At 45.3% G+C, this 27,410-nt stretch overlaps 1 protein-coding gene across 2 annotated transcripts in view; it reads left to right on the forward strand.

The window, feature by feature from the left end:
• The first annotated feature begins 357 nt into the window (after window positions 1–357).
• The window catches only part of LOC141176155 (uncharacterized), a 35,290-nt gene continuing 8,237 nt past the window's right edge, over window positions 358–27,410 (forward strand). For both annotated transcript variants that reach the window (XM_073660153.1, XM_073660154.1), the window contains exons 1-7: window positions 358–437; window positions 21,319–21,516; window positions 22,952–23,097; window positions 23,227–23,406; window positions 23,481–23,604; window positions 23,689–23,786; window positions 23,985–24,075. In XM_073660153.1, the coding sequence (XP_073516254.1) occupies window positions 23,020–23,097; window positions 23,227–23,406; window positions 23,481–23,604; window positions 23,689–23,786; window positions 23,985–24,075 (571 nt within the window). In that variant the 5' untranslated portion in view covers window positions 358–437; window positions 21,319–21,516; window positions 22,952–23,019. The remainder of the gene's footprint in view (window positions 438–21,318; window positions 21,517–22,951; window positions 23,098–23,226; window positions 23,407–23,480; window positions 23,605–23,688; window positions 23,787–23,984; window positions 24,076–27,410) is intronic.

Here is a 27,410-nt window from a genome sequence, read left to right on the forward strand (position 1 = left end):
CTCGTACACACGCGGCTCTGCTCCGTACACCTCGTACACACACGGCTCTGCTCCGTACACCTCGTACACACGCGGCTCTGCTCCGTACACCTCGTACACACGCGGCTCTGCTCCGTACACCTCGTACACACGCGGCTCCGCTCCGTACACCTCGTACACACACGGCTCTGCTCCGTACACCTCGTACACCTCGTACACACGCGGCTCTGCTCCGTACACCTCGTACACGCGGCTCTGCTACATCCACACTGTAAACCCCTTCTGACCCCACACATAAACTTCAGCTCATCCAGCACCATGACAACCAGCACAGCAGAGTCCTGCATCCACTGTGGCCCCTGATCATGTGACCCCTGACTCCTCCCCTCCTGTGACCTCATCACAGCTCCTGTGCGCACAGAGCAGCCATATATGTGGTGGCGGCTCTGCAGGTGGAGGTATGTGGAGACCCCATTACTGGGCGCAGGTGGCATTAACCCCTTCAGCACGGAGACTCTTTTGGGGTCTTGTGTTGCCCCTTTATAAGAATCATAAGGGTTTTGTTCTGTTTCCTGTAATAGATACATACGACCCAACTATGGAGACAGGAAGGGAGGAAACGTATTGTTCTCATAGTACAGGACCCCTTTACTGCCCCACAGTGTAATGCCCCTCATGCAGTATGTATGATGCCCCCATTATGCCCCTTATGCAGTATGTATGATGCCCCCACAGTGTAATGCCCCCATTATGCCCCTTATGCAGGATGTATGTATGATGCCCCCACAGTGTAATGCCCCCATTATGCCCCTTATGCAGTATGTAAGATGCCCCCACACAGTGTAATGCCCCTTATGCAGGATGTATGTATGATCCCCCCACACAGTGTAATGCCCCCATTATGCCCCTTATGCATGATTTATGATGCCCCCACACAGTGTAATGCCCCCATTATGCCCCTTATGCAGGATGTATGTATGATCCCCCCACACAGTGTAATGCCCCCATTATGCCCCTTATGCATGATTTATGATGCCCCCACACAGTGTAATGCCCCCATTATGCCCCTTATGCAGTATGTAAGATGCCCCCACACAGTGTAATGCCCCTTATGCAGGATGTATGTATGATCCCCCCACACAGTGTAATGCCCCCATTATGCCCCTTATGCATGATTTATGATGCCCCCACACAGTGTAATGTCCCCATTATGCCCCTTATACAGTATGTATGATGCCCCCCACAGTGTAATGCCCCCATTATGCCCCTTATGCAGGATGTATGATGCCCCCACACAGTGTAATGCCCCCATTATGCCCCTTATGCAGGAGGTATGTATGATGCCCCCACACAGTGTAATGCCCCCATTATGCCCCTTATGCAGGAGGTATGTATGATGCCCCCCACAGTGTAATGCCCCATTATGCCCCTTATGCAGTATGTATGATGCCCCCCACACAGTGTAATGCCCCCATTATGCCCCTTATGCAGGATGTATGATGCCCCCACACAGTGTAATGCCCCATTATGCCCCTTATGCAGTATGTATGATGCTCCCACACAGTGTAATGCCCCCATTATGTCCCTTATGCAGGATGTATGATGCCCCCACACAGTGTAATGCCCCCATTATGTCCCTTATGCAGGATGTATGATGCCCCCACACAGTGTAATGCCCCCATTATGCCCCTTATGCAGGATGTATGATGCCCCCACACACTATACGCCCCCATTATGCTCCTTATGCAGGATGTATGATGCCCCCACACAGTGTAATGCCCCCATTATGCCCCTTATGCAGAATGTATGATGCCCCCACACAGTGTAATGCCCCCATTATGCCCCTTATGCAGGATGTATGATGCCCCCCACAGTGTAATGCCCCCATTATGCCCCTTATGCAGTATGTATGATGCCCCCACACAGTGTAATGTTCCCCCAGTACCACCTGAGGTTTTACAGTTGGAATAATCCTTCTGGAATTGGTTTTCCCTTTGCCTGCTCCCCTACATGTAGACCCTCGAGCATGTATACATGCATGTAGGGGAGCAGGCCTTACTAGATATCGAGGCTTTGTACAGTAATATACCGCATGAGGATGGTATGAGAGGAGCAAGACGTTTCTTGAAATTGTGATCAATAGAGTGTAGCAGACATAATGACTTCATGGAGGATCTTCTAAAATTGACTCTTACTCATAACTTCTTTCTTTTTGACAGGAAATACTTCCACCAGCTCAGGGGTACTGCGATGGGGAGCCCTTGTGCCCCGTCGTATGCTAAATTATTCCTGGACTGGTGGGAGGAATCCACAATATTCAGGGATGATCATAAGTGATGGCAGCCATATATTGGGGTATGGTATAGATATATTGACAACATTTTTATCATCTGGTCAGGGACGAGTGAACAATTTATTGAATTTGTCAGAGAACTCATCAATAGAGTCGGCCTGAGATTTACATTGGAGGTTAATTATAACCCTTTGCCTTTCCTGGATGTACTAATGAAGAAAAAACTGGATGGGACCCTAGGGACACTCATCTACCATAAACCTTCAAGCATTAATGGTCTATTTATGGTCTATGAAAGTGGGATAGCCACCACTCCCTCCTCCTAAAAAAAGGAATTCCCAAGAGCCAATTTTTATTGTTGAGAAGGAACTGTTCTAATGTCACAGATTTTAATATACAGGCAATAGACATGAACACCAGATTCAGGGAAAAGGGTACTCCTGGTACATTTTGGATTCCTCATGATAGTTTGCAGAAAAGCGGGAGAGACAGACACTCCTCCATACCTAACCAAGACACCAAGAAAAAGATGGCATAACACGAGTAATAGGAAGTTATGACAATAAGAGTGACCACTTCTTTAATATCCTCAGAAAACACTGGGATATACTTGCGGCCGACCCAGACCTGAGGGTGCTGTGGGATCTACTCCCACAATAACTTCCAGAAAGGGTCAGTACAATTAGGGGCCGTTTAGTGAATAGTTTCTACTAAAAACCTGCACTCAAGTGGACTTGGCTGGATAGAAGAGTCTGCGGTTTCTTTAGATGTGGAGAATGTTGCACATGTAATTGCATGAGACCATGTAAATCTTTCTTGAATTTCTCCATGGGTAATACCTTTTTTAAGGGATTATTGCAACTGTAAAACTTCAGGACTTATATATATGGCCACATGCACCTGCCCCCTAGATTATGTAGGCACGACTTAGAGGGAGTCTGGAAGGAGAGTGGGGGAGCATTTGGTCGATATATATGCAATGGTTGGGACACCTCATTAGCGAGACACCTGAACAGTATACATCGAGGTGAAACCGGAGACCTTCTTTTGTATCATTGAGGTGTTTAAGCCCAATTTGAGAGGTAGTGATCACAACAGATGTATCCTCAAAAAAGGAAAATGAGTGGATTTCCATACTGAATCCAATAGCCCCTAAGGGACTCAATAAGCAAAATTTCCTATGCCTGTTTTGTATGAATACAGTTCCATTCTGGATTACATTTTTGGATTTTATACTCTACCCATTGCTACTCAGTTCCCTGTGAATGGGGTTCACATATAGTTGTACTTCATCGAGATATCTGAGCTAGTGATGGGCGAGCCCTAAAATGCTCGGGTGCCCGATGCTCGGGTCAAGCACATTGGAATGCTCAGGTGCCCGACCTGAGCAACGAGCCCAATGTACACTGTGCAGAATTATTAGGCAAGTTGTATTTTAGAGGATTATTTTTATTATTGATCAACAACTATGTTCTCAATCAACCGAAAAGACTCATAAATATCCAAGCTTAATATTTTTGGAAGTTGGAGTGTTTTTTTTTTAGATTTAGCTATTTTAGGAGGATATCTGTTTATGCAGGTAACTATTAGGCTATGTGCCCACGATGTAGAAATGAAGCAGAAAATTTCTGCAGCATTTCTGCATCTCCCTGGCTGAAAAAACGCATGCAGATTGACGAGCGCTTTCCAGGCGATAGCATCACTTGGAAAGTGCTTGACAACTAGGTCACACTGTATAAATCCATGCAAATAGCATGGATTTATACAGTGTGAACCGTAAAAATTAAAACAAATAAAACTATACTCACCCCCGAGGCCCCGGCGTGGCTGCAGCGCTCGTTCCTGTCTGCTTCCTGGATGCCGGCATATCGCGAGACAGAGCGGTGAAGGACCTGCGGTCACATGACTGTGACGTCACCGCAGGTCCTTCAGCGATGCCGGCATTCAGAGAGAAGCCTTCGGAAAGGTGAGTATAAACTTTATTTGTTATTTTATTCCTTTTTCACAGGTACAATGGTACCCAGGTCTGGATGAGAGTCATCTCTCCTCCAGAACTGGGTACCATCCGCACATAGAGACGCATAGAAGCCGCTTGTACAAATGTACAGTCGCGTTTTCTATGTGTCTCAATGCAAGTCAATGGCGGGAGTTCCGCTGCGCTTCCGCAAAATTAAATGACATGCTGCGGATTTTTGAACGCAGCATAAACGCTGCGGAAAAATCCGCAGCATGTGCATAGAACATGCGGAATCCCCTTGGGGACCATGGGGTGCGGATTACCTAGCGTTTCACAAGCATTTATGCTGCGGAAATTCCGCAGCATAAACGCTTGAAAAACGCTATGTGGGCACCCAGCCTTACTGTGCAGAATTATTAGGCAACTTAATAAAAACCAAATATAATCCCATCTCACTTGTTTATTTTCACCAGGTAAACCAATATCAGTGCACAAAATTTAGAAATAAACATTTCTGACATGCAAAAACAAAAGCCAAAAAAATTAGTGATCAATATAGCAACCTTTCTTTATGATGACACTCAACAGCCTTCCTTTCATAGATTCTGTCAGTTGCTTGATCTGTTTTCGATCAACATTGCGTGCAGCAGTCACCACAGCCTCCCAGACACTGTTCCGAGAGGTGTACTGTTTTCCCTTCCTGTAGGTCTCACATTTTATGATGGACCACAGGTTCTCTATGGCGTTCAGATCAGGTGAACAAGGCAGCCATGTCATTATTTTTTCTTCTTTTAGACCTTTACTGGCCAGCCACGCTGTGGAGTAGTTGGATGCATGTGATGGAGCATTGTCCTGCATGAAAATAATGTTTTTCCTGAACGATACCGACTTCTTACTTACCACTGCTTGAAGAAGTTGTCTTCCAGAAACTGGCAGTAGGTCTGGGAGTTGAGCTTCACTCCATCCTCAACCCTAAAAGGTCCCACAAGTTCATCTTTGATGATACCAGCCCATACCAGTACCCCACCTCCACCTTGCTGGCGTCTGAGTCGGAGTGGAGCTCTCTGCCCTTTATTGATCCAGGCTCTGGCCCATCAAGAGTCACTCTCATTTCATCAGTCCATAAAACCTTTGAAAAATCAGTCTTAAGATATTTCTTGACCCATTCTTGACGTTTTATCTTATGTTTCTTGTTCAAAGGTGGTCGTTTTTCAGCCTTCCTTACCTTGGCCATGTCCCTGAGTATCGCACACCTTGTGCTTTTTGATACTCCAGTAACGTTGCAGCTCTGAAATATGGCAAAACTGGTGGCGAATGGCATCTTGGCAGCTTCACGCTTGATTTTCCTCAATTCATGGACAGTTATTTTGCGCCTTTTTTGGCAACACGCTTCTTGCGACCCTGTTGGCTATTTGCCATGAAACGCTTGATTGTTCTCTGATCACGCTTCAAAAGTTTGGAAATTTCAAGACTACTGCATCCCTCTGCAAGACATCTCACAATTTTGGACTTTTCAGAGCCCGTCAAATCTCTCTTCTGACCCATTTTGCCAACGGAAAGGAAGTTAACTAATAATTAAGCACACCTTATATAGAGTGTTGATGTCATTAGTCAACACCCCTCCTCATTACAGAGATGCTCATCACCAGATTTACTTAATTGGTAGTTGGCTCTCAAGCCTATGCAGCTTAGAGTAGGACAACATGTATAAAAAGTATCATGTGATCAAAATACTCATTTGCCTAATAATTCTGCACGCGGTGTAAGTCTATGGGAAACTCGAGCTTTTTTCCAGTGTCTCCCCAAGAGGGACTAAAAATTGCCCAAATCGATGGGAACAGTGCTCAAATGGCATGGGAAGACCCCTGGAAGCATTTCTGACACCCAGGTCACTGCTGTCAACAATGTTGTCAGAGTTATTACGCCACTTTTACGGACTCACAATAAAACATACAAAAACAAAATGGATTTTCCTGGGATTTATGTTAATGAACATCCTTTCCAGGGTAATGACTTGTATATAAGGCAAAATAAATAACCAAAAACAAAAATACTCCTCCACCTTATAGGCTATCTTTCACACGTAGTGCTTTTGAATCGTGACAAATGCTTTCACCAGGAAATGTCATTTTAACATTTTACAACCTTATCTGGCCATGTGGTGTGTGAGACATGATCAGACACATCCTGTTTCATTTATGAAGGAGGGACTCTGAAAGTCACAAAGCCTATTTTTATAGGGCCATCAGGCGACCTTTACTATTCTTAAAGGGCCAGCAATCGGCCCTCACTATTCTTAGAGAACCATTAGCCGGCTATGCTTTGTTGTTCCCATTACTAAAGAGTGGGTCTCCTATACTGTTATTGCATATGCAGTGAGTGGCAGGGCTGCCCAAAATTTGGACGCACCCCAATATCCCTTTGAAAATTTGGACGCACCCCAATACCCCTTTGAAGAGACTTAGAGGAGGGCCTCCTGAAAACAATGCTCCCATTATTAGAAAGTTGGTCTCCCATTGTGTTTGCCTATGCAGTGAATGCAAGGGTTTCCAAAAATTTGGAGGCACTCCAGTGCCCCTTGGAAGAAACGTGGAGGTCAGAGGGCCTCCTGAAAACAATGTTCCCATTATTAGGAAGTGGGTCTTCCATTGTGTTTGCCTATGCAGTGAATGCAAGGGTTGACAAAAATTTGGAGGCACTTCAATGCCCCTTGGAAGAGACATGGAGGTCAGAGGACCTCCTGAAAACAATGCTCCCATTATTAGAAAGTGAGTCTTCCCTTGTGTTTGCCCATGCAGTGAATGCAAGGGTTGCCAAAAATTTGGAGGCACTCCAATGCCCCTTGGAAGAGATGTGGAGGTCAGAGGGCCTCCTGAAAACAATGATCCCATTATTAGGAAGTGGGTCTTCCATTGCGTTTGCCTATGCAGTGAATGCAAGGGTTGCCAAAAATTTGGAGGCACTCCAATGCCCTTTGGAAGAGATGTGGAGGAGGGCCTCATAAAAAAATGTTACCATTAGAAAGGAGCAGGTCTCCTATACTTGTAATGCCCATGTACTAAGTGTATGGGCTGACAAACATTTATCCCTGGGGGGTTTACATGAACATACTGTATAAAAAATTTTTTTTACGGGCATCATAAACACCCTTCAAAAAAAATTATGTGGGTGTTGCATCATGGACCACGCTCACCCTGGTAATATGTTGGTGGAGGATGAGGATAAGGAGGAGGACAAGAGCAAATAGCCCAAATCAGGAAGCGTATACCCATGTGTGGGTGTGAAGAGGTGCATAGGAATGCATCTCCCAAAAAAGACACTGGATTTGAGTTTATGTTACGCTGCTATCATTCGGTGGTGTTGAGAAGTCTGGCCCAATCCAGCCCTTGTTCATTTTTATAAGAGTCAGCCTGTCAGCATTTTCAGTTGTCAGGCGGATGCGCTTATCAGTTATAATTCCACCAGAGGCACTAAAAACCCTCTCAGATAAAATGCTACAGTGGTGGCCAAAAGTATTGGCACCCCTGCAATTCTGTCAGATAATACTCAGCTTCTTCCTGAAAATGATTGCAATCACATTCTTTGGTATTATTATCTTCATTTAATTTGTCTTCAATGAAAAAACACAAAAAGAATTGTCCTAAAGCCAAATTGGATACAATTCCACACCAAACCTAAAAAAGGGGTGGACAAAAGTATTGGCACTGTTTGAAAAATCATGTGATGCTTCTCTAATTCATGTAATTAACAGCACCTGTAACTTACCTGTGGCACCTAACAGGTGTTGGCCATAACTAAATCACACTTGCAGCCAGTTAACATGGATTAAAGTTGACTCAACCTCTGTCCTGTGTCCTTGTGTGTACCACATTGAGCATGGAGAAAAGAAAGAAGACCAAAGAACTGTCTGAGGACTTGAGAAACCAAATTGTGAGGAAGCATGAGCAATCTCAAGTCTACAAGTCCATCTCCAAAGACCTGAATGTTCCTGTGTCTTCCGTGTGCAGTGTCATCAAGAAGTTTAAAGCCCATGGCACTGTGGCTAACCTCCCTAGATGTGGACGGAAAAGAAAAATTGACGAGAAATTTCAACGCAAGATTGTGCGGATGGTGGATAAAGAACCTCGACTAACATCCAAACAAGTTCAAGCTGCCCTGCAGTCCGAGGGTACAACAGTGTCAACCCGTACTATCCGTCGGCATCTGATTGAAAAGGGACTGTATGGTAGGATACCCAGGAAGACCCCACTTCTTACCCCGAGACATAAAAAAAGCCAGGCTGGAGTTTGCCAAAACTTACCTGAGAAAGCCTAAAATGTTTTGGAAGAATTTTCTCTGGTCAGATGAGACAAAAGTAGAGCTTTTTGGCAAAAAGAATCAACATAGAGTGTACAGGAAAAAATAAGAGGCATTCAAAGAAAAGAACACGGTCCCTAACAGTCAAAAATGGCGGAGGTTCCCTGATGTTTTGTGGTTGCTTAGCTGCCTCTGGCACTGGACTGCTTGACCGTGTGCATGGCATTATGAATTCTGAAGACTACCAACATATTTTGCAGCATGTAGGGCCCAGTGTGAGAAAGCTGGGTCTCCCTCAGAGGTCATGGGTCTTCCAGCAGGACAATGACCCAAAACACACTTCCAAAAGCACTATAAAATGGTTTGAGAGAAAGCACTGGAGACTTCTAAGGTGGCCAGCAATGAGTCCAGACCTGAATCCCATAGAACACCTGTGGAGAGATCTCAAAATGGCAGTTTGGAGAAGGCACCCTTCAAATATCAGGGACCTGGAGCAGTTTGCCAAAGAAGAATGGTCTACAATTCCAGCAGAGCATTGTAAGAAACTCATTGATGGTTACCGGAAGCGGTTGTTCGCAGTTATTTTGGCTAAAGGTTGTGCAACCAAGTATTAGGCTGAGGGTGCCAATACTTTTGTCTGGCCCATTTTTGGAGTTTTGTGTGAAATGATCAATGATTTGATTTTTGCTTCATTCTCTTTTGTGTTTTTTCCTTGCAAGCAAATTAAATGAAGATAATAAGACCAAAGAATTTGTGATTGCAATCATTTTCAGGAAGAAACTGAGTATTATCTGACAGAATTGAAGGGGTGCCAATACTTTTGGCCACCACTGTAGCTCCAAGACGAAGAGAGCCATTTCATTTCACATATGCAGCTTGGATGCCCAATAATAATAAGGCACAGAGGAATCACAGAGGACGTTGGTACGGTCGGCAAGGTACTCCCTCAGCATCTTCCCAAACTTTGCACCCCTTGTGAAAGTACCCCGCGCCTCAGGGCCTGTGCGATGGGATGGGCTGAGAAAATTTTCCCAGAACTTTTACAGTGTTCCCCTGCCTCTGCTGGATTGGAGTTGTGTCTCTCTCACCTGTAGTCCTTGGTTGTCCAACGAACTGTGACCTCTGCCGTCATCGTTTTCAGATGGGAATTTTTTTTAATAGTTCCGCAACAAGGGCCTTCTGGTACTGCCACATTTTTGTAGACCTGTCCGCCTCAGGAATAAGAGATATAAAGTTCTCCTTGTAGCGTGGGTCTGGAAGTGTCACCAACCAGTAATGACTGTCACACAAAATTTTGAGAACGCGAGGGTCATGGGAAAGGCAACGTAACATAAACTCAGCCATGCGTGCCAGACTGCTAACAGGCAAGACTTCCGTGTCCTCACCAAGAGGACGACTGACCATGCTCTCCACCTCCTCCTCCTCTCTGTCCTCAGGCCATCCACGCTGAACAGATGGTATTACAGTTGTGCAGGTAGTACCGTCTATAGCGCAGGAAACTAGCGCCTGTTCTTCCTCCTCCTACTCCTCTTCCTCATTGTCACCCAATCCACGTTGGGATGAGATGAGGCTGGGCTGTGTGTAATCACCATGTATGGTTCCTTGCTCCATCTCATTGTTCTCCACTTGCAATGCATCCTCTTTGATTGTGAGCAGAGAGCGTTTCAGAAGACAGAGAAGCAGGATGGTGATGCTAATTATGGCTTCATCACCGCTCACCATCTTGTTGGAGTCATCAAAGTTTTGGAGGATGGTACATATGTCTGACATCCATGTCCACTCCTGAGGTCTTATGTGTGGAGTCTGAACTAAATATAGACGGCCTTGTTGATGCTGGTTCTCAACAACTGCCCTCTTCTGCTCACAAATCCTTCCCAGCATCTGCACTGTGGGGACATCACACACCAGTCTGTGAGCCGGAAGCTGCAAACGCTGCTGAAACACGGCAAGGGCTGCGGAAGCTGTAGGTGACTTTCTAAAATGGGCACACCGGCGGCGTATTTTAAAAAGCTGATCCGGAAGCTCCGGGTAGGATTTGAGAAACCGCTGAACCACGAGGTTAAGCACATGGGCCAGGCATGGTACGTGTGTGAGTTTGCCTTGCCTCAGAGCCGCCACTAGGTTCCGGCCATTGTCACACACGACTATGCCTGGCTGTAGGTTCAGCGGTGTGAGCCAAAGATCTGCCTGCTCTTTCAGAGCGGTCCACAACTCAGCATTGTTTGTCACCTAAGCATATTCGCTTCAGCACAGCCTGTTGCCGCTTGGCCGAGGCAGTGCTTCCAGCTTGTGACTGATGTGGTCATTTCGGAAATGGAGGCTGAGATGCAGGAGCTGTAGACTGTGGGGGCAACCCTGATTGACCTAAAGGCCGCAATCTGAGGCGTCGGGAGGACGTGTTCCATCCCAAGGTCCGACTGGGTCCCGGCTTCCACTATGTTAACCCAGTGTGCCGTCAGCAAGATGTACCGTTCCCTGCCCACGAGCACTTGTCCATGTGTCCCTGGTTAGGAGGACTTTCACGGTAACTGCATTATTGAGGGCACGGCTAATGTTTTGGGACACGTGCTTGTGTAATGCGGGGACAGCACGCCGGGAGAAATAGTGGCGGCTGGGGAACTAGGGACGGCCACCGCCATCAGATTGCTGAATGCTTCTGTCTCCATGAGCCTAAAAGGCAACATTTCGAACGCAAACAGTCACGAAATGTGGGAATTTAGTAGAGTGGCCTGTGGGGCGTTGGCTGCGTATTTGCTCTTGCGTTTTAAGGACTGGGGTATGCACAACTGAACGCTGCGCTGGTACAAGGATGTGGACATGCTTCCTGACCCTGCTACTTGAGAGTGTGCAATTACAGGTGCAGGGCAGGAGGCATCTTCGCATGCACCATGGACAGGTGATTGGCTTGCATGCACAACAGTGGAAGAAGCGGTGGTGCCACCCGCAGACACTCTTCCTGGACCCTGGAGTTCGGCCCGCAAAGTCGGGTGCTTTGCTGCCATGTGCCTGATCATGGTGGCGGTGGTCAGGCTGGTAGTTTTGCCATCCCTGATGCTGATGCTGGCCTGGTAGGTGGTGCAAATGGCCTTTGTGTGGTTATCGGCAGAGTCTTTAAAAAACAACCAGACTCGGGAAGACCTAACAGTTGTACTGGCAACTTCCTTCGTGTTGGTGTTACGGTGAACGTTTGCCTGCCTTCTGTCTGCGGCCACCACACTACTTCTTCCTGCCTGTTAGCATGCTCTGCCTCCCTCCCCCTGTGTTCTGCTGTCCTCGCTCTTCCACTTCCGCACCCTGGTCCTCCTTTTGAATTTCTGGCAATTGTGTCTCCTCATCGTCCACCTCTTGTGACACTTGTCGCCTTCGTGTGACCGTGGCTGCTCAAATATTTGGGCATCGCTACATGTGATCTCCTCTTGCCCCTCTCAAGTGGACTGGGCAAGAGACCCGAATCTATAAATGGAAAAGTGAACAGCTCTTCGGAGTGTCCAAGTGTGGGATCTGTTGTCTCCAGGCACTCGGCATTATCTGCTATTCAACCAACAACCTTTTGACACTGCTCTGGGTTCAATAGTGGTGTGCTGTGGTCCCCTAGGCATTGGTACAGGAAGGACAGGCGAGAAGATATGGGTGTTTGTTGTGGCACAATTTCAGCTTGCCCACGGCCTCGGCCTCTGCATGCACCATCACCATTACGCCCAGTTCCCCGTCCCTTGCCACGCACCTTGCCCATTTTAAATGGAGGCCAATATCTTCCACACTCACTACAAATGGCTGAATTTGGAGCGAAGTTATATGTGATCTATGTGACGGAGAAACCACAGTTTTAAATACCTGGCCTGTAGGTAACTATTTTAAACAGCAAACCGGTGTCAAACACTTCGCTGACACACTGAAACAAATTTTTAATGGAGGCCAGAAATGGTAGTATTTTCTGAAAACGTATATATGATCCGTGTGACGGAGAAAATACAGTTTTAAATAGCTGGATTTTTAGCACTGTATTATTGAAAGGACCTGGCTGTATTCTGCAGTGCCAACAAGCAAATGTCGCAGAAAAACCGTGTTCTCTGGATTGCTTTTTAAGCAAATAATGAGGATTAAGATCCAAAAAAAAAGTATTCCTGGCCCCTGAGACCTGGGCCTTTGTATAGAAATATCTAACAGCAGCAGAAGGCAGAATTGGAATGGAGCCTCTTGTGCTATATGCACTGCAGTCTGCTATATACACTGCCTGCCTGCCTATGTACACTGCCTGCCTGATATCTCTGAAGATGGATTAGTCCTCACGACTGTTTGTTGAGATGCATATGTTTGGATCTGTTCTACCTACACTACCTAATAAACAAGCGAATCTCTCCCTAGCTCAGCAGTACCTCTCCCTACTCTGCCTGATTGCGGAGTAGACTGACGAGTACAGCGGCGCCAGGTCTGATATAGACCTGATGACGCTGTGCGGCCAGCCAATCACTGTAATGCCACAACCAACATGGCTGCGGCATTACAGTGAGTGATAAGCTATCCCTGCATGTTCATTGGCTCTGTAAAGAGAGCCAAACATGCAGGGAGGGGACCCGAGCATCCGCCCGAGCATCTCGCAAGTACTCAGCGAGCTCCAAGCATCTCGAGTACTGAGATGCTCGGGCGAGTACCGAGTACTTGCGAGTATGCTCGCTCATCACTAATCTGAGCTTCTATATCAGAATTGTGTTATCAGTTATTTCCCACATATACTATTTAGTAATTAACAAGTGTGGTGATCCTTTTGTGTCTCTAATTATGTATTAGTGGTCAAATTTGACCATTTAGGAATATACTATGGGCTATTGTAGATGGAAGTGACCCAAAGTGTACATATACTGTATATACAGTGTGGAAAATAAGTATTTGACATACTGACTATTTTTCCAGTTTTCCCACCTACAAAGAATGGAGAGGTCTCTAATATTTATTGTAGGTACACATCAACTGTGGAAGAATCTAAAAATAAAAAACAGAATATCACATTGTATGATTTTTAAATAATTAAATTACATTTTATTGCATGAAATAAGTAATTGATCATCTACCAACCTGCAAGAATTCTGGCTCTCACAGACCTGTTAATTTTTCCTTAAGAAGCCCTCCTACTCTTCTCTTCTTACCTATATTAATTGCTCCTTTGTTACATGTATAAAAGACACCTGTCCACACACTCAATCAATCAGACTCCAACCTCTCCCCCATGGCCAAGACCAAAGAGTTGTGTAAGGACACCAGGGACAAAATTGTAGACCTACACAAGGCTGAGATGGGCTACAGGACAATTTGCGAGCAGCTTGGTGAGAGGGCAACAATTGTTGGCACAATTATTAGTGATGCGCGAACGTGCTCGGATAAGGGGTTATCCAAGCATGCTTTGGTGCTAACTGAGTATCTTTGGCGTACTCTAAAAACATGTTCGCATTACCATGACTTCATGTCTCGTGGCTGTTAGACATCCAAAACATATGCAGGGATTGCCTGTTTGTTAGGCAATCCCTGTATGTGTTGTAGGTGTCTAACAGCCATGAGACATGCAGCCACGGCGAAACAAACATATTTTTTTAGCATGTAGATTATTTATTATCAGAAAATGGAACAAATACAAGATGACTGTCAATCTTCCTCAGCCTGAGGCTCCATGCTACATTTCGCCTCGTGCGGTAAGGATGATTCTGAGAAAGGTCTGGAATTCGTCCAGAACTACATGGTAGGACCTGGTCAATCATCTGAAGAGAGCTGGGAACACAGTAACAAACATTACCGTTAGTAACACACCATGATGTCATGGATTAAAATCCTGCAGGGCACCCAAGGTTCCCCTGCTCACACCAGCACATGTCCAGGCCTGTTTGAAGTTCGGCAGTGACCATCTGGATGATCCAGAGGAGGCATGGGAGAAGGTCATGTGTATCAGATGAGACCAAAATAGAACTTTTTGGAATCAACTCCCCTCGCCGTGTTTGGAAGAAGAAGGATGAGTACAACCCCAAGAATACCGTCGCAACTGTGAAGCATGGGGGGAAACATCATACTTTGCGGGTGCTTTTCGGCAAAGAGGATAGGAAGACTGCACCTTATTAAAGGGAGGATGGGGTCATGTATCTCGAGATTTTGCCCAACAACCTAATTCCCTCAGTAAGAGTATTGAAGATGGGTCGTAGCTGGGTCTTCCAGCATGACAATGACCTTAAACACACAGACAGGGCAACTAAGGAGTGGCTCCGTAAGAAGCATTTCAAAGTCCTGGACTGGCCTAGCCAGTCTCGAGACCTGAACCCAATAGAAAATCTTTGGAGGCAACTGAAAATGTTGTGCATCGACAGCCCCGAAACCAGAAAGATCTGGAGCAGATCTGTATGGAGGAGTGGGCCAAAATCCCTGCTGCAGTGTGTGCAAAGCTGGCCAAGAACTACAGGAAACGTCTAACCACTCTAATTGCCAACAAAGGTTTCTGTACCAAATGTTAATTTTGGTTTTTCTTTTCTATCAAATTCTTATTTCATGCAATAAAATGCAAATTAATTATGTAATAACCATACAATGTGATTTTCTGGATTTTTTTTCAAGATTCTGCCTCTCACAGTTGAAGTCTACCTGCGATAAAAATTACAGACCTCTCCATTCTTTGTAGGTGGGAAAGCTTGCAAAATCCGCAGAGTATCAAATACTTAATTTCCACTCTGTATGTATGTTGGTGTGTGTGTTGCCGTGGTAGCCCTTTCAAGAAGAGCTAATTTGGATTAAGATATATTATCTCTAAATCTGCCATTTTTGTTCAAATGAAATAAATACGATGCATTGGAGAAATAACACACAGCCAGTGTCTGAGTGTATAATTCTTGTCTGCTCTCAGAGCACAAGCAACACGTATGGACAAATTCACAAATAAATGTGGTCTCCGACTGGGAAGAAGGTTACATCCATGCATGTAAAGGACATATGTATACAAAATAAAAGGACACCTGTGCCAGAAATTCATAACCCCATTGACATAGCTGAAGCATTTCGTTGCTGTTATAGCTCGCTGTATAATATTCATGGACAATACCACGACATGCCACCTAATATTCTTGAAACAAAATATGGACACTGCTTTTCCTTCCAGACAGACCCCTGAGCAGGATTTACTAGACAAAGCTTTCACTGAACAAGAGATAGGAGAGGCCAATAAATCATTCCCTATCGGGAAGAGCCCTGGGCCAGATGGATTCAGTAATAGATTTTATAAGATATTTGTACCCATGTTATTACCATTTTAGCCGAAGAGCTCAATAATATCTCAGAAGACTCCCCTCCTTTGCCCCCAATCAGTTAAGAGTCATATAATGGTTTTTCTCAAAGCCTGGAAAAGAACCAAATGCCTGCCCTAATATTCATCCAATATCATTCATTAATGTAGATGTCAAAATATTCTCTAAAATAATTGCTCCATGGCTCTCCCACTACCTACCCTCAATTGTTAGCAGCGATCAGGTTGGCTGCATTAAAGGTAGAGAGGCTCGTGATAATACGGATAAAACATTGTTAATTTCACATACAAAAAAAAACCAGGGGATCCCAATGTGCCTTGTTTTTGTCAACACTGAAAAGGCGTTCAACAGAGTGCACTGGACTTTCTTGAAGAGCATATTGCCACAGATTGAGTTGAGCTCTTTCTTGTTATCTAAAATTCTATCCTTCACTGACCCTAAAGTGATAGGGTAACCGGCCTTCTATCTGACACATTTTCTATTAAAAAGGGGACGAGACAAGCGTGTCCCTTATCACCTCTGCTATACATATTGATGATGGAACATTTAGCTGTAGAATTACATAAAATTCCTGATATTAGTGGAGTTACTATAGGCTCACACAGCGTCGGACTGGAGTACATTGGGCCCACCAGAGAAAATCATTCTTGGGGCCCACTACGTAGCTACATAGAAATAAATATAAGACCTCCAATTGTGTGGTAACACGCTAATATCAGGGTATAATATAAGATAGTACACTTCTTATTGTTATAGAAAGAGATGGCGTCCACATTTTGGTGCAAACTCAATGATAAATGTCCCCTGATGTGTAATAACAGCTAAACCAATGTTTTATAGCACCAGCGTAGTGGATGGGATTTTATGACATCTCATCCATACGCTGAGAAAATCCAGAGCGTGAATTAACCGATGCTGCGGATATTCACCACCGACTTCATCCTTTGCAATACAAAAGGATCAAGTCAGGCTACATTCCCACAGAGTGAAGCCGCTGCGGCCCCGACACTGCAGTAGAGTCGCAGCACTTCCGCCCTCATTATGCTAATGAGCAGCGCCATTTTTTTTTTCTCCTGTGGACTTTCCTAATAGATGTTAGTCTATTGGGAAAGTCCACATGTGGACCCACAAGAGAAATTGACATGCTGCGGATCTGAAAGACGTGCCACTTGTCAGAATCCGCGGGTGATCCGCAGCCTGAGATGCACACATAGTGGACATGGGATTTCTAGAAATCCCATCCACTATGCTTTAACATCTGGCCACTGCAGTTTTGACACTGCATAAACACACAGTTTCAAAACCGCAGAGAATCCTGAACGTGGGAACATAGCCTCAGTGGTAAAGGTGAACCAGCAGTAAAGACAACAATATCTGCACTATATCTGTGTGGATATTACCGCTGTTAATTTGCTATGGGTTTTCCATTGTAGAAATTCTGCAGCAAATGCATAATGTGAATGTATCCACTAATAGTGGTGGGGGCCCTAAATCACTTATGTATGGCGTTATTAGTGATATAAAAAAAGAGCTTTCCCTTACTTAAATCTCTCTGCCACATTTAAGGCCATAACTTCTTATCAAGGGCCTCACTTTGCTAGTAACTTTTAGTAAGACTTTTAGTAAGTCAGGGGTGATACAGGGAGAGGGGACTAAGTCAGTCATGGGTGATACAGGGAGAAGGGGCTAAGTCAGTCAGGGGTGATACAGGGAGAGGGGGCTAAGTCTGTCTGAGGTGATAAAGGGAGAGAGGTCACATGGGTTGATACAGGAAAGGGGTCGCAGTCAGAGGTGATACAGGGAGAGGGGGCTCAGGTCAGGGATGATACAGGGAGAGGAGGTGCAGTCAGGGGTGATACAGGGAGAGGGGGCTCAGGTCAGGGGTGATACAGGGAGAGAAGGTGCAGTCAGGGTGATACGAGGAGAGGGGGCTCAGGTCAGGGGTGATAAGGGGAGAGGGGGCTCAGGTCAGGGGTAATACGGGGGATGAGGATCAGTTAGGGGGTGCAGTCAGGTGTGATACAGGGAGGGGGTGCAGCCAGGGGTGATATGGAGGGAAAAGCCTCAGTCAGAGGGGATAAGGGAATGGGGTGCACCGTGCAGTCAGTCAGTTGTGAAAGGGGCGATGAGGGAATATGGCCCCCATTCATCCTTAAGTAACTTAACCCCTTCCCCTCTATCATCCCTGACTAAAGGCCCCCCCATTTGTATTTACTCACTGTTAGGCTGGCAGGGGGAACCTCCTTCAATCATTGCCAGCAGCTGTAAGGCTGCGTGCCCACTATGCGTTTTTCAAGCGTTTTTGCCGCGGAATTTCCGCAGCGAAAACGCTTGATAATACGTGCCCCATGGTCCCCAATGAGAATCCGCATGTGCTGTGCACATGCTGCGGAAATTTCCGATGCGGGTATCATTGCGGAAAAATACGCAGCATGTCCATTAATTTTGCGGACACGCAGCGTAATTGCCGCCATTGACTTGCATTGAAATGCATAACATCCGTATGTACAGTCATGGCCAAAAGTATTGAGAATGAGACAAATAGTAATTTTTCCAAAGTTTACTGCATCATTTTTTGTAATGGCAATTTGCATATACTCCTGAATGTCAAAGAGTGATCAGCTTAACAGCAATTACTGTACTTCCAAAGTCAATGTTTGCCCAGAAAATGAACTTTAACCCCCAAAACACATTTCAACATCATTGCAGTCCTGCCTTAAAAGGAGCAGCTAGCATCGTTTTAGTGATTGATCCATTAACACAGGTGTGGGTGTTGATGAGAACAGGGCTGGCGATCAATCAGTCATGATTAAGTAAGAATGACATCACTGGACACTTTAAAAGGAGGCTGGTTCTTGGTATCATTGTTTCTCTTCAGTTAACCATGGTTATCTCTAAAGAAACACGTGCAGCCATCATTGCACTGCACAAAAATGGCCTAACAGAGAAGAGTATCGCAGCTACAAAGATTGCACCTCAGTCAACAATCTATCGCATCATCAAGAACTTCAAGGAGAGAGCTTCCATTGTTGTCAAAAAGGCTCCAGGGCGCCCAAAAAGACCAGCAAGCGCCAGGACCGTATCTTAAAACTGTTTCAGCTGCGGGATCGGACTACCAGCAGTGCCGAGCTTGCTCAGGAATGGCAGCAGGCTGGTGTGAGTGCTTCTGCACGCACTGTGAGGCGGAGACTCTTTGAGCAAGGGCTGGTTTCAAGGAGGGCAGCAAAGAAGCCACTTCTCTCCAGAAAAAACATCAGGGACTGACTGATATTCTGCAAAAGGTACAGGGAGTGGACTGCTGAGGACTGGGGCAAAGTCATTTTCTCTGATGAATCCCCTTTTCGATTGTTTGGGACATCTGGAAAACAGCTTATTCGGAGAAGAAGAGGTGAGCGCTACCACCAGTCTTGTCTCATGCCAACAGTAAAGCATCCTGAAACCATTCATGTGTGGGGTTGCTTCTCAGCCAAGGGAATCGGCTCACTCACAGTCTTGCCTAAAAACACAGCCATGAATAAAGAATGGTACCAGAATGTCCTCCAAGAGCAACTTCTCCCAACTGTCCAAGAGCAGTTTGGCGCCCAACAATGCCTTTTCCAGCATGATTGAGCACCTTGCCATAAAGCTAAGGTGATAACTAAATGGCTCATGGAACAAAACATAGAGATTTTGGGTCCATGGCCTGGAAACTCCCCAGATCTTAATCCCATTGAGAACTTGTGGTCAATCATCAAGAGACGGGTGGACAAACAAAAACCAACAAATTCTGGCAAAATGCAAGCATTGATTATGCAAGAATGGACAGCTATCAGTCAGGATTTGGTCCAAAAGTTGATTGAGAGCATGTCAGGGAGAATTACAAAGGTCTTGAAGAAGAAGGGGCAACACTGCAAATATTGACTTGCTGCATTAACTCATTCTAACTGTCAATATAACCTATTGGTACTCATAATATGATTACAATTATATTTCTGTATGTGATATAAACATCAGACAAACACTAATAAAAACCAGAGGCCAGCAGATCATGTGAAAATATAATTTTGGTGTCATTCTCAAAACTTTTGGCCATGACTGTATACATGTATACATGCGGATGTTAATGCGGTTCAATGTGTGGATGGTACCCGGGGCTGGAGAAGAGGAGACTCTCACCTCCAGACCCAGGTACCATGGTACCTGTAAAAAAAAGAATTTAAAATAAAAAATAAATATATATTTACATAGAATTATATAGAAGGTTTGCTGTGTCTGTTAACGTAGTGTCCAGAGGCTGGAGGCGCTACCAGGAGACAGGCCAGTACACCAGGAGACGTGGAGGGAGCCATAGGAGGGCAACAACCCAGCAGCAGAACTGTTACCTCCTCCTTTGTGCAAGGAGGAACAGGAGGAGCACTGCCAGAGCCCTGCAAAATGACCTCCAGCAGGCCACAAATGTGCATGTGTCTGCACAAACGGTTAGAAACCAACTCCATGAGGGTGGTATGAGGGCCCGTCGTCCATATATGGGGGTTGTGCTCACAGCCCAACACAATGCAGGACGCTTGGCATTTGCCACAGATCACCAGGATTGGCAACTGGCGCCCTGTGCTTTTCACACATGAAAGCAGGTTCACACTGAGCACATGTGACAGACATGACAGAGTCTGGAGACGCCGTGGAGAGCGATCTGCAGCCTGCAACATCCTTCAGCATGAACGGTTTGGCAGTGGGTCAGTAATGGTGTGGGGTGGCATTTCTTTGGAGGGCCGCACAGCCCTCCATGTGCTCGCCAGAGGTAGCCTGACTGCCATTAGGTACAGAGATGAGATCCTCACACCCCTTGTGAGACCATATGCTGGTGCGCTTGGCCCTGAGTTCCTCCTAATGCAGGACAATGGCAGATCTCATGTGGCTGGAGTGTGTCAGCAGTTCCTGCAAGATGAAGGCATTGAAGCTATGGACTGGCCCGCCCTTTCCCTAGACCTGAATCCGATTGAGCACATCTGGGACATCATGTCTCGCTCCATCCACCAACGTCACGTTGCAGCACAGACTGTCCAGGAGTTGGCGGATGCTTTAGTCCAGGTCTGGGAGGAGATCCCACAGGAGACCATCCGCAACCTCATCAGGAGCATGCCCAGGCATTGTAGGGAGGTCATACAGGCACGTGGAGGCCACACACAATACTGAGCCTCATTTTGACTTGTTTTAAGGACATTACATCAACCTTGGATCAGCCTGTAGTGTGTTTTTCCACTTTAATTTTGGGGGTGACTCCAAATCCAGGCCTCCATTGGTTAATACATTTGATTTCCATTAATGATTTATGTGTGATTTTGTTGTCAGCACATTCAACTTTGTACAGAACAAAGTATTCAATGAGAATATTTCATTCATTCAGATCTAGGATGTGTTATTTGAGTGTTCCCTTTATTTTTTTGAGCAGTGTATATAGGTTTTATTACTAGATGTAAAGAAGAAAACTAAATACTGTAAAATAATAAATCTCCTCATATGTTTCCCCTTATTATCTCCAGTAATTGTATTATTACTGTTATGCACACGCCCGGACTGACTGGGGTGTGCTTGATTAGTGATCCCACTGTACCATGAACCGAGGAGTGCCTGGAGGGGCGTAACTAAGTATCAACCCGATCCGACCAAGGTCGCATGGCAGCTCAGTCGACTCCGTGCACCAGGGAGGAACCGAGCAGAAGGACCAGGTGCTACTCCAGGTCAGACCCCGGACATCGCTGTTGGAATGCAGGAACTGGGGAATGCAGGAACAGGCAGGTTAGGCTGGCATACAGACAGGTGGGTATTGGCAGGCACAGTTGGTATGCAGACAGGTGGGTACTGGTAAGCACGGCTGGTATGCCGACAGGGAGGTACTGGCAGGCACGGCTGGCGTGCAGATAGGGAGGCACTAGCAGGTTGGAGCGCAGGCTGGATAGGGTCCAGTACAGACTGGGATACAGGAACAGAGCCGCAGATGCGGTAGACAAGCAGAGTAAAGCGAAACCGCCGGAGCGGAGGACAAGGCAGAGCAGAGCGAAACCGCCGGAGCGGTGGACAAAGCAGAGCAGAGAGGAACCGCTGGTTCGGTGAGCAAGCAGAGCAGAGCGAAACCGCCGGAGTGGTGGACCAGGCAGAGCTGAAAGAAACCACTAGTGCGGTGAGCAAGCTGACAGAGCGAAACCGCAGGTGCGGTGGACAAGGTAGAGCAGAGCAAAACCGCCGGAGCGGTGGACAAGGCAGAGCAGAGAGAAACTGCTGGTGCGGTGAGCAAGCAGACAGAGCAAAACCGCAGGTGCGCTGGACAAGGTAGAGCAGAGCGAAACCGCCGGAGCGGTGGACAAGCAGAGCAGAGAAGAACCACCGGAGCGGTGGACAAGGGGGAGCAGAGCGAAACCGCAGGAGCGGTGGACAAGCAGAGCAGGACAGGGCTGAAGGTGCAGGCAGAGAGGACTGGGCTCTGTTCACATGGAACAGACAGGAAAATACAGGAAGACGGTTAGAACACAGGAGGTAGATATGGAGGAAGGGAAAAGAGACAAGCAGAACCAGATACACACAAGGTACTTACAACGAAGTAGCGAGTGGACTCTAAAGTCACAAACAGAAGTAGAGAGACAACGAGTTGGAGCTAGGTGCAGGTTCAGACACTGCAGAAAAAGGGAAGGTACGGATATAGAAATAAACAGACAACAGGCTAGGAGATAGTTCAGACAGGAACTGACACTGGAACGAAGTCACAGGTAACAGGCCTGGGAATACAGCCCCCAGGATGGCGGAAACAGACAAGATGAGAACAGGACCTGGCAACTCAGAGGCGAAGGAGCATACTGATTGTTAGTGTTGCTCAGGCACCACCTTCAGGGTGGAGGGGGTTTAAATATCCAGTGACTCACAGCAATAGGCTGGGGATGCATTAGGAGCGCGCCCACAGCAGCTATAAGAATCAGGAAGCAACCGGGCCGCCGCCCTAAGCAGTCAGACAAGGGACAAGCACACAGCATGAACTGGAGCAAGGTTTGCAGGCTGGACTGATGGGTAAGATTGCGGTCTTGCATAGTGGGAGGTGGTGCACTATGCAAGCACGCCACCAGGGATGTTACAATTACACAGGATTTTTATGATGTTACATCGGCTCATCTTCTTCTCATTCAGGTCTCTACAATATCAGATCAGTGAAGATCTTCTATATAAGAGAATTTTCCTGATTTTATCCATCAAGGATGGATATGGACAGAGACAAGATGGTGGAGAGGATGTTACACCTCACCCTAGAGATCCTCTTCCGGCTTACTGGAGAGGTGAGAGATTCTGATGACGTTACATTACATCATTCTTATCTATGGGAATAACAGATGGACAGAACTGGAGAGGTGAGGACTCTGGAAATGTCTAGAGTGAGATGTATTAATGTGTCTCTCCATAACCAGGATTACACAGTAGTGAAGAAGACCTCTAGTGAGCGCTGTCAGGCCCCTGTGTCTGAGGGATGGGGAACACCCCTGAGCCCAATCACAGGGCCTCCACCTCACCCCCTGATACACGAGGACATCAGTGACCAGAAGATCCTAGAACTCGCCTACAAGATGATTGAGCTGCTGACTGGAGAGGTGGGAATGCTGGGACATTATACAGTAACGCTATGAAGGGATCGGGGGGATGATGGTATCATTGTATGTGTCAGGTTCTTATAAGGTGTCAGGATGTCGCTGTCTATTTCTCCATGGAGGAGTGGGAGTATTTAGAAGGACACAAAGATCTGTACAAGGACGTCATGATGGAGGTTCCCCAGCCCCTCACATCACCAGGTAATAGACAGGACTAAATACACACGGCCTATAATTATCTGTATGTAAAGAACGAATTCAGTCCATGAATTTTCTTTCCTCCAGTTCTATCCAGTAAGAGGACAACACCAGAGAGATGTCCCCGTCCTCTTCTTCGACAGGACTGTAAACAAGAAGATCCCAATGTTCCTCAGGATCATCAGGTAGATGGAGAGAAGGTGTCATGAGATTTCCCCTATGATGTGTAGACGGCTGTGAAGGTCTTGTGCTCAGTCTTGTTTTATCCACCAGTATTATATGTTTTATACTTGTGTAATGAGAACGGTGGAGATGGCAGGATTAGAGCTGATCATAGATGGGACTTCTCCATCTGTCTGTGACTTTTACGATATTTGTTTCAGGGTGAAGATCTGACCCATATTAATACTACAGAGACATATGTGAGGGGTGTTGAGTGGTGTAAAGAGGAGATTCCTACATATGGCTGGCCAGGTGAGTAGTGACCACTAAATACAGAGAAGTCATTGATTCTTCTCAGTCACCGGCTGTGGTTGCTTTATCAGTAGTGTAGTCCGACCTTATCACAATCGTGTGATCTCCATTTTGCCTCTAGATCACAACATTCTCCTCCACCCAAAACTGTTGAAATGACTTTGGGTATTGAAAACCCTTTTCTATAGAACTTGCAACCAGGAAGATCCACCTCCCCCTGGGATCTCAAATTTGGACTCATTAGACCAAAGCACAGATTTCCACTGGTCTAATGTCCATTCCTTGTGTTCTTTAGCCCAAACAAGTCTCTTCTGCTTGTTGCCTGTCCTTAGCAGTGGTTTCCTAGCAGCTATTTTACCATGAAGGCCTGCTGCACAAAGTCTCCTCTTAACAGTTGTTGAAGAGATGTGTCGGCTGCTAGAACTCTGTGTGGCATTGACCTGGTCTCTAATCTGAGCTGCTGTTAACCTGCGATTTCCAAGGCTGGTGACTTGGATAAACTTATCCTCAGAAGCAGAGGTGACTCTTGGTCGTCCTTTCCTGGGGCGGTCCTCATGTGAGCCAGTCTCTTTGTAGCGCTTGATGGTTTTTGCAACTGCACTTGGGGACACTTTCAAAGTTTTCCAAATTTTTCAGACTGACTGACCTTTGTTTTTTAAAGTAATGATGGCCACTCATTTTTCTTTACTTAGCTGCTTTTTTCTTGCCATAATACAAATTCTAACAGTCAATTCAGTAGGACTATCAGCTGTGTATCTACCAGACTTCTGCACAACACATCTGATGGTCCCAAGCACATTTATAAGGCAAGAAATTTCACTTATTAAACCTGACAGAGCACACCTGTGAAGTGAAAACCATTTCCGGTGACTACCTCTTGAAGCTCATCAAGAGAATGCCAAGAGTGTGCAAAGCAGTCATCAAAGCAAAAGGTGGCTACTTTTAAGAACCTAGAATATAAGACATATTTTCAGTTGTTTCACACTTTTTTGTTAAGTATATAATTCCACATGTGTTAATTCATAGTTTTGATGCCTTCAGTGTGAATGTGCAATTTTCATAGTCAGAAAAATGTTTAAATTTAGAGAAGGTGTGTCCAAACTTTTGGTCTGTACTGTATACCCGTGCCTTCGGAGATGAGTATATGGTGCGTATATATTCATAGAAGGGGCCTACAAAAGACATTCCTCTCAACACTATATACATCCAATCCCATCTTACATTGTCAAAAGCTTTTTCAGCATCTATTGCAGGTAAAGCTGGTGTTTCTCTTGTCCTTGGGTTAAGATTTATCTTAAGTGTCAATAGTACTTTTCTAATGTTTCTCGTGGCCGGTCTACCCTTGATGAAACCTGACTGTGCGCGTGATATTAGCTTTGGCATGATGGTGGCCAATCTATCTGCCATTATCTTGGAGAGTATTTTGTCAACATTTCTGAGAGAAATCGGTCTGTATAAGCCCAGGGCCATTGGGTCTTTTCCTGGTTTATGTAATAATTTGATATAGGCCATGACGCTTGAATTAATCATTCCTTTTCCCTCCAGTATGTCATTAAATAGATCTGTTAAAAGAGGGGCTATGTCTTCTATTATCGTTTTGTAGAATTCACTTGTGTATTCATCTGAGCCTGGTGCTTTGTGGTTGTGGAGTTTTTTGATGGTGGTTATTTTCTCTTCTAGTGTGATTTTGGCGTTTAGGTGTTGTTTAAACTCATCTGTCAGTTTTGGTAGTTTAACCCTTTCTAGTAAAGTGCTATTTCCAAACTTTTCAGTAGAGGTGTTGCTATACAGATCTCTGTAAAAGGATCCTAGTCTTTCTGTTATTTCCCTGGGATGTTACCCTTCGAGTCCTTCAAACATTGGGGGCCTTGTACTGTTAACTTATTTCTCACCAGATTCGCCATCATTTTCTCTGATTTATTTCCATATTTGGATAAGTTAATTTCGAGATCCCGCTGGTATAATTGTTCCCTTTTTTCCACCCACACGATCTTTGTTCCTTCAACCACTTTTCCCTGTTATGTTTATTCATACTGGTTTGAAATTTGGTGTAGGCATCTCTAAGTTTCTCAGAGGCCTCCTCGAATTTTTTTTGAGTGTTTCTTTTTTTGCCACAGACATATGACATTATTCTGCCTCTTGTTACCGCTTTTACCATTTCCCATAGTCATTTATTATTTTCCCTATTCTCTTCGTTATCTATTAGAAAATCTGACCACTAATCCTTTACTCTTAGGGTGAAGCCTTCATCATCTTTCAATAAGGAGGAGTATCTCCATAACAAATCTGAACCTTTTGGCGTGTATCAGCTATATCTAACAGTATCAATGCATGATCAGATATTACTATGTTTTGCATCTGGGTATCCTCTACCCTTCTTAGTATGTTTGCCGATATGAGAAAATAATCTGTTCTGGATAGCGAGCCACACGCATGCGAATAGAGAGTGGACTCCCTATTCTGAGGGTGTAGTAGTCTCCATGCATCACCTAACCCCGTAGACAAACAAAATGGGTAAAACTCTATCCTGTCTTTTGGCGGTTTTGGTCGCCTTTTGATAGTTCTTCCTGTCCTCCTCAACATTGACCACCTAACTTAGAGCACCTCCCACTATTCTATTTGTGCCCAGGTCTGCTATTACCTTTTTCTCCAGTTGATGAAAGAAGATTTTATTATTTGTATTTGGTGCATAGACATTGTATAAGCTATACGTTTCTCCCCTACAGGTAATGACAGAATATGAAGTCTACCGTCTTCTCCCACATAAGTTTCACTCATCTGCCCATTTATATTTTTATTCATTAATGTGAGCACCCCTGCTTTCTTATCAACTGATGATGCCCCGAAAACTTTACCCACCCACATTTTTTTCATTCTCCGGAAATCTTTTTTTTCAAAATGGGTTTCTTGGAGTAGAGCTACATCTGGCTTCAGGCGTTTCAGGTGACAAAGAATCATCATATGCTCTTGCGGAGAGCGTATCCTTTTAACATTCCATGAAATTATTCTCATAATTTTTTCCAACATTTTTTTGGGTTACCTTTTCCCCCAACTGTCTGTTTTTTCTCCCCCATTTTTTCCCTTTTCTCCCCCTTTCCCTGCTTTCAGCTGCAACTGTTCAAGTGAGATAACGTGTGTAGATGAACCGCTCCAGGATTGTATTTTATTATAGATCCCTACAAACAAAACTTGGCTTTTTTAAACTGTAAACATGAACCAAACTTGATGACCATGTTAATAAATGACCCTAAGCTTATATACAGTATTTTAAGCTTCTTTGACTTCACTTCTTCCTGGTCAAATCTCCCTCACCACGGCACCTCCTGTATCATTTT

Source organism: Phyllobates terribilis, unplaced genomic scaffold (assembly GCF_046119375.1).
Source record: "Phyllobates terribilis strain yellow unplaced genomic scaffold, ASM4611937v1 Scaffold_17__1_contigs__length_24005725, whole genome shotgun sequence".
Classification (NCBI taxonomy): Eukaryota; Metazoa; Chordata; class Amphibia; order Anura; family Dendrobatidae; genus Phyllobates; species Phyllobates terribilis.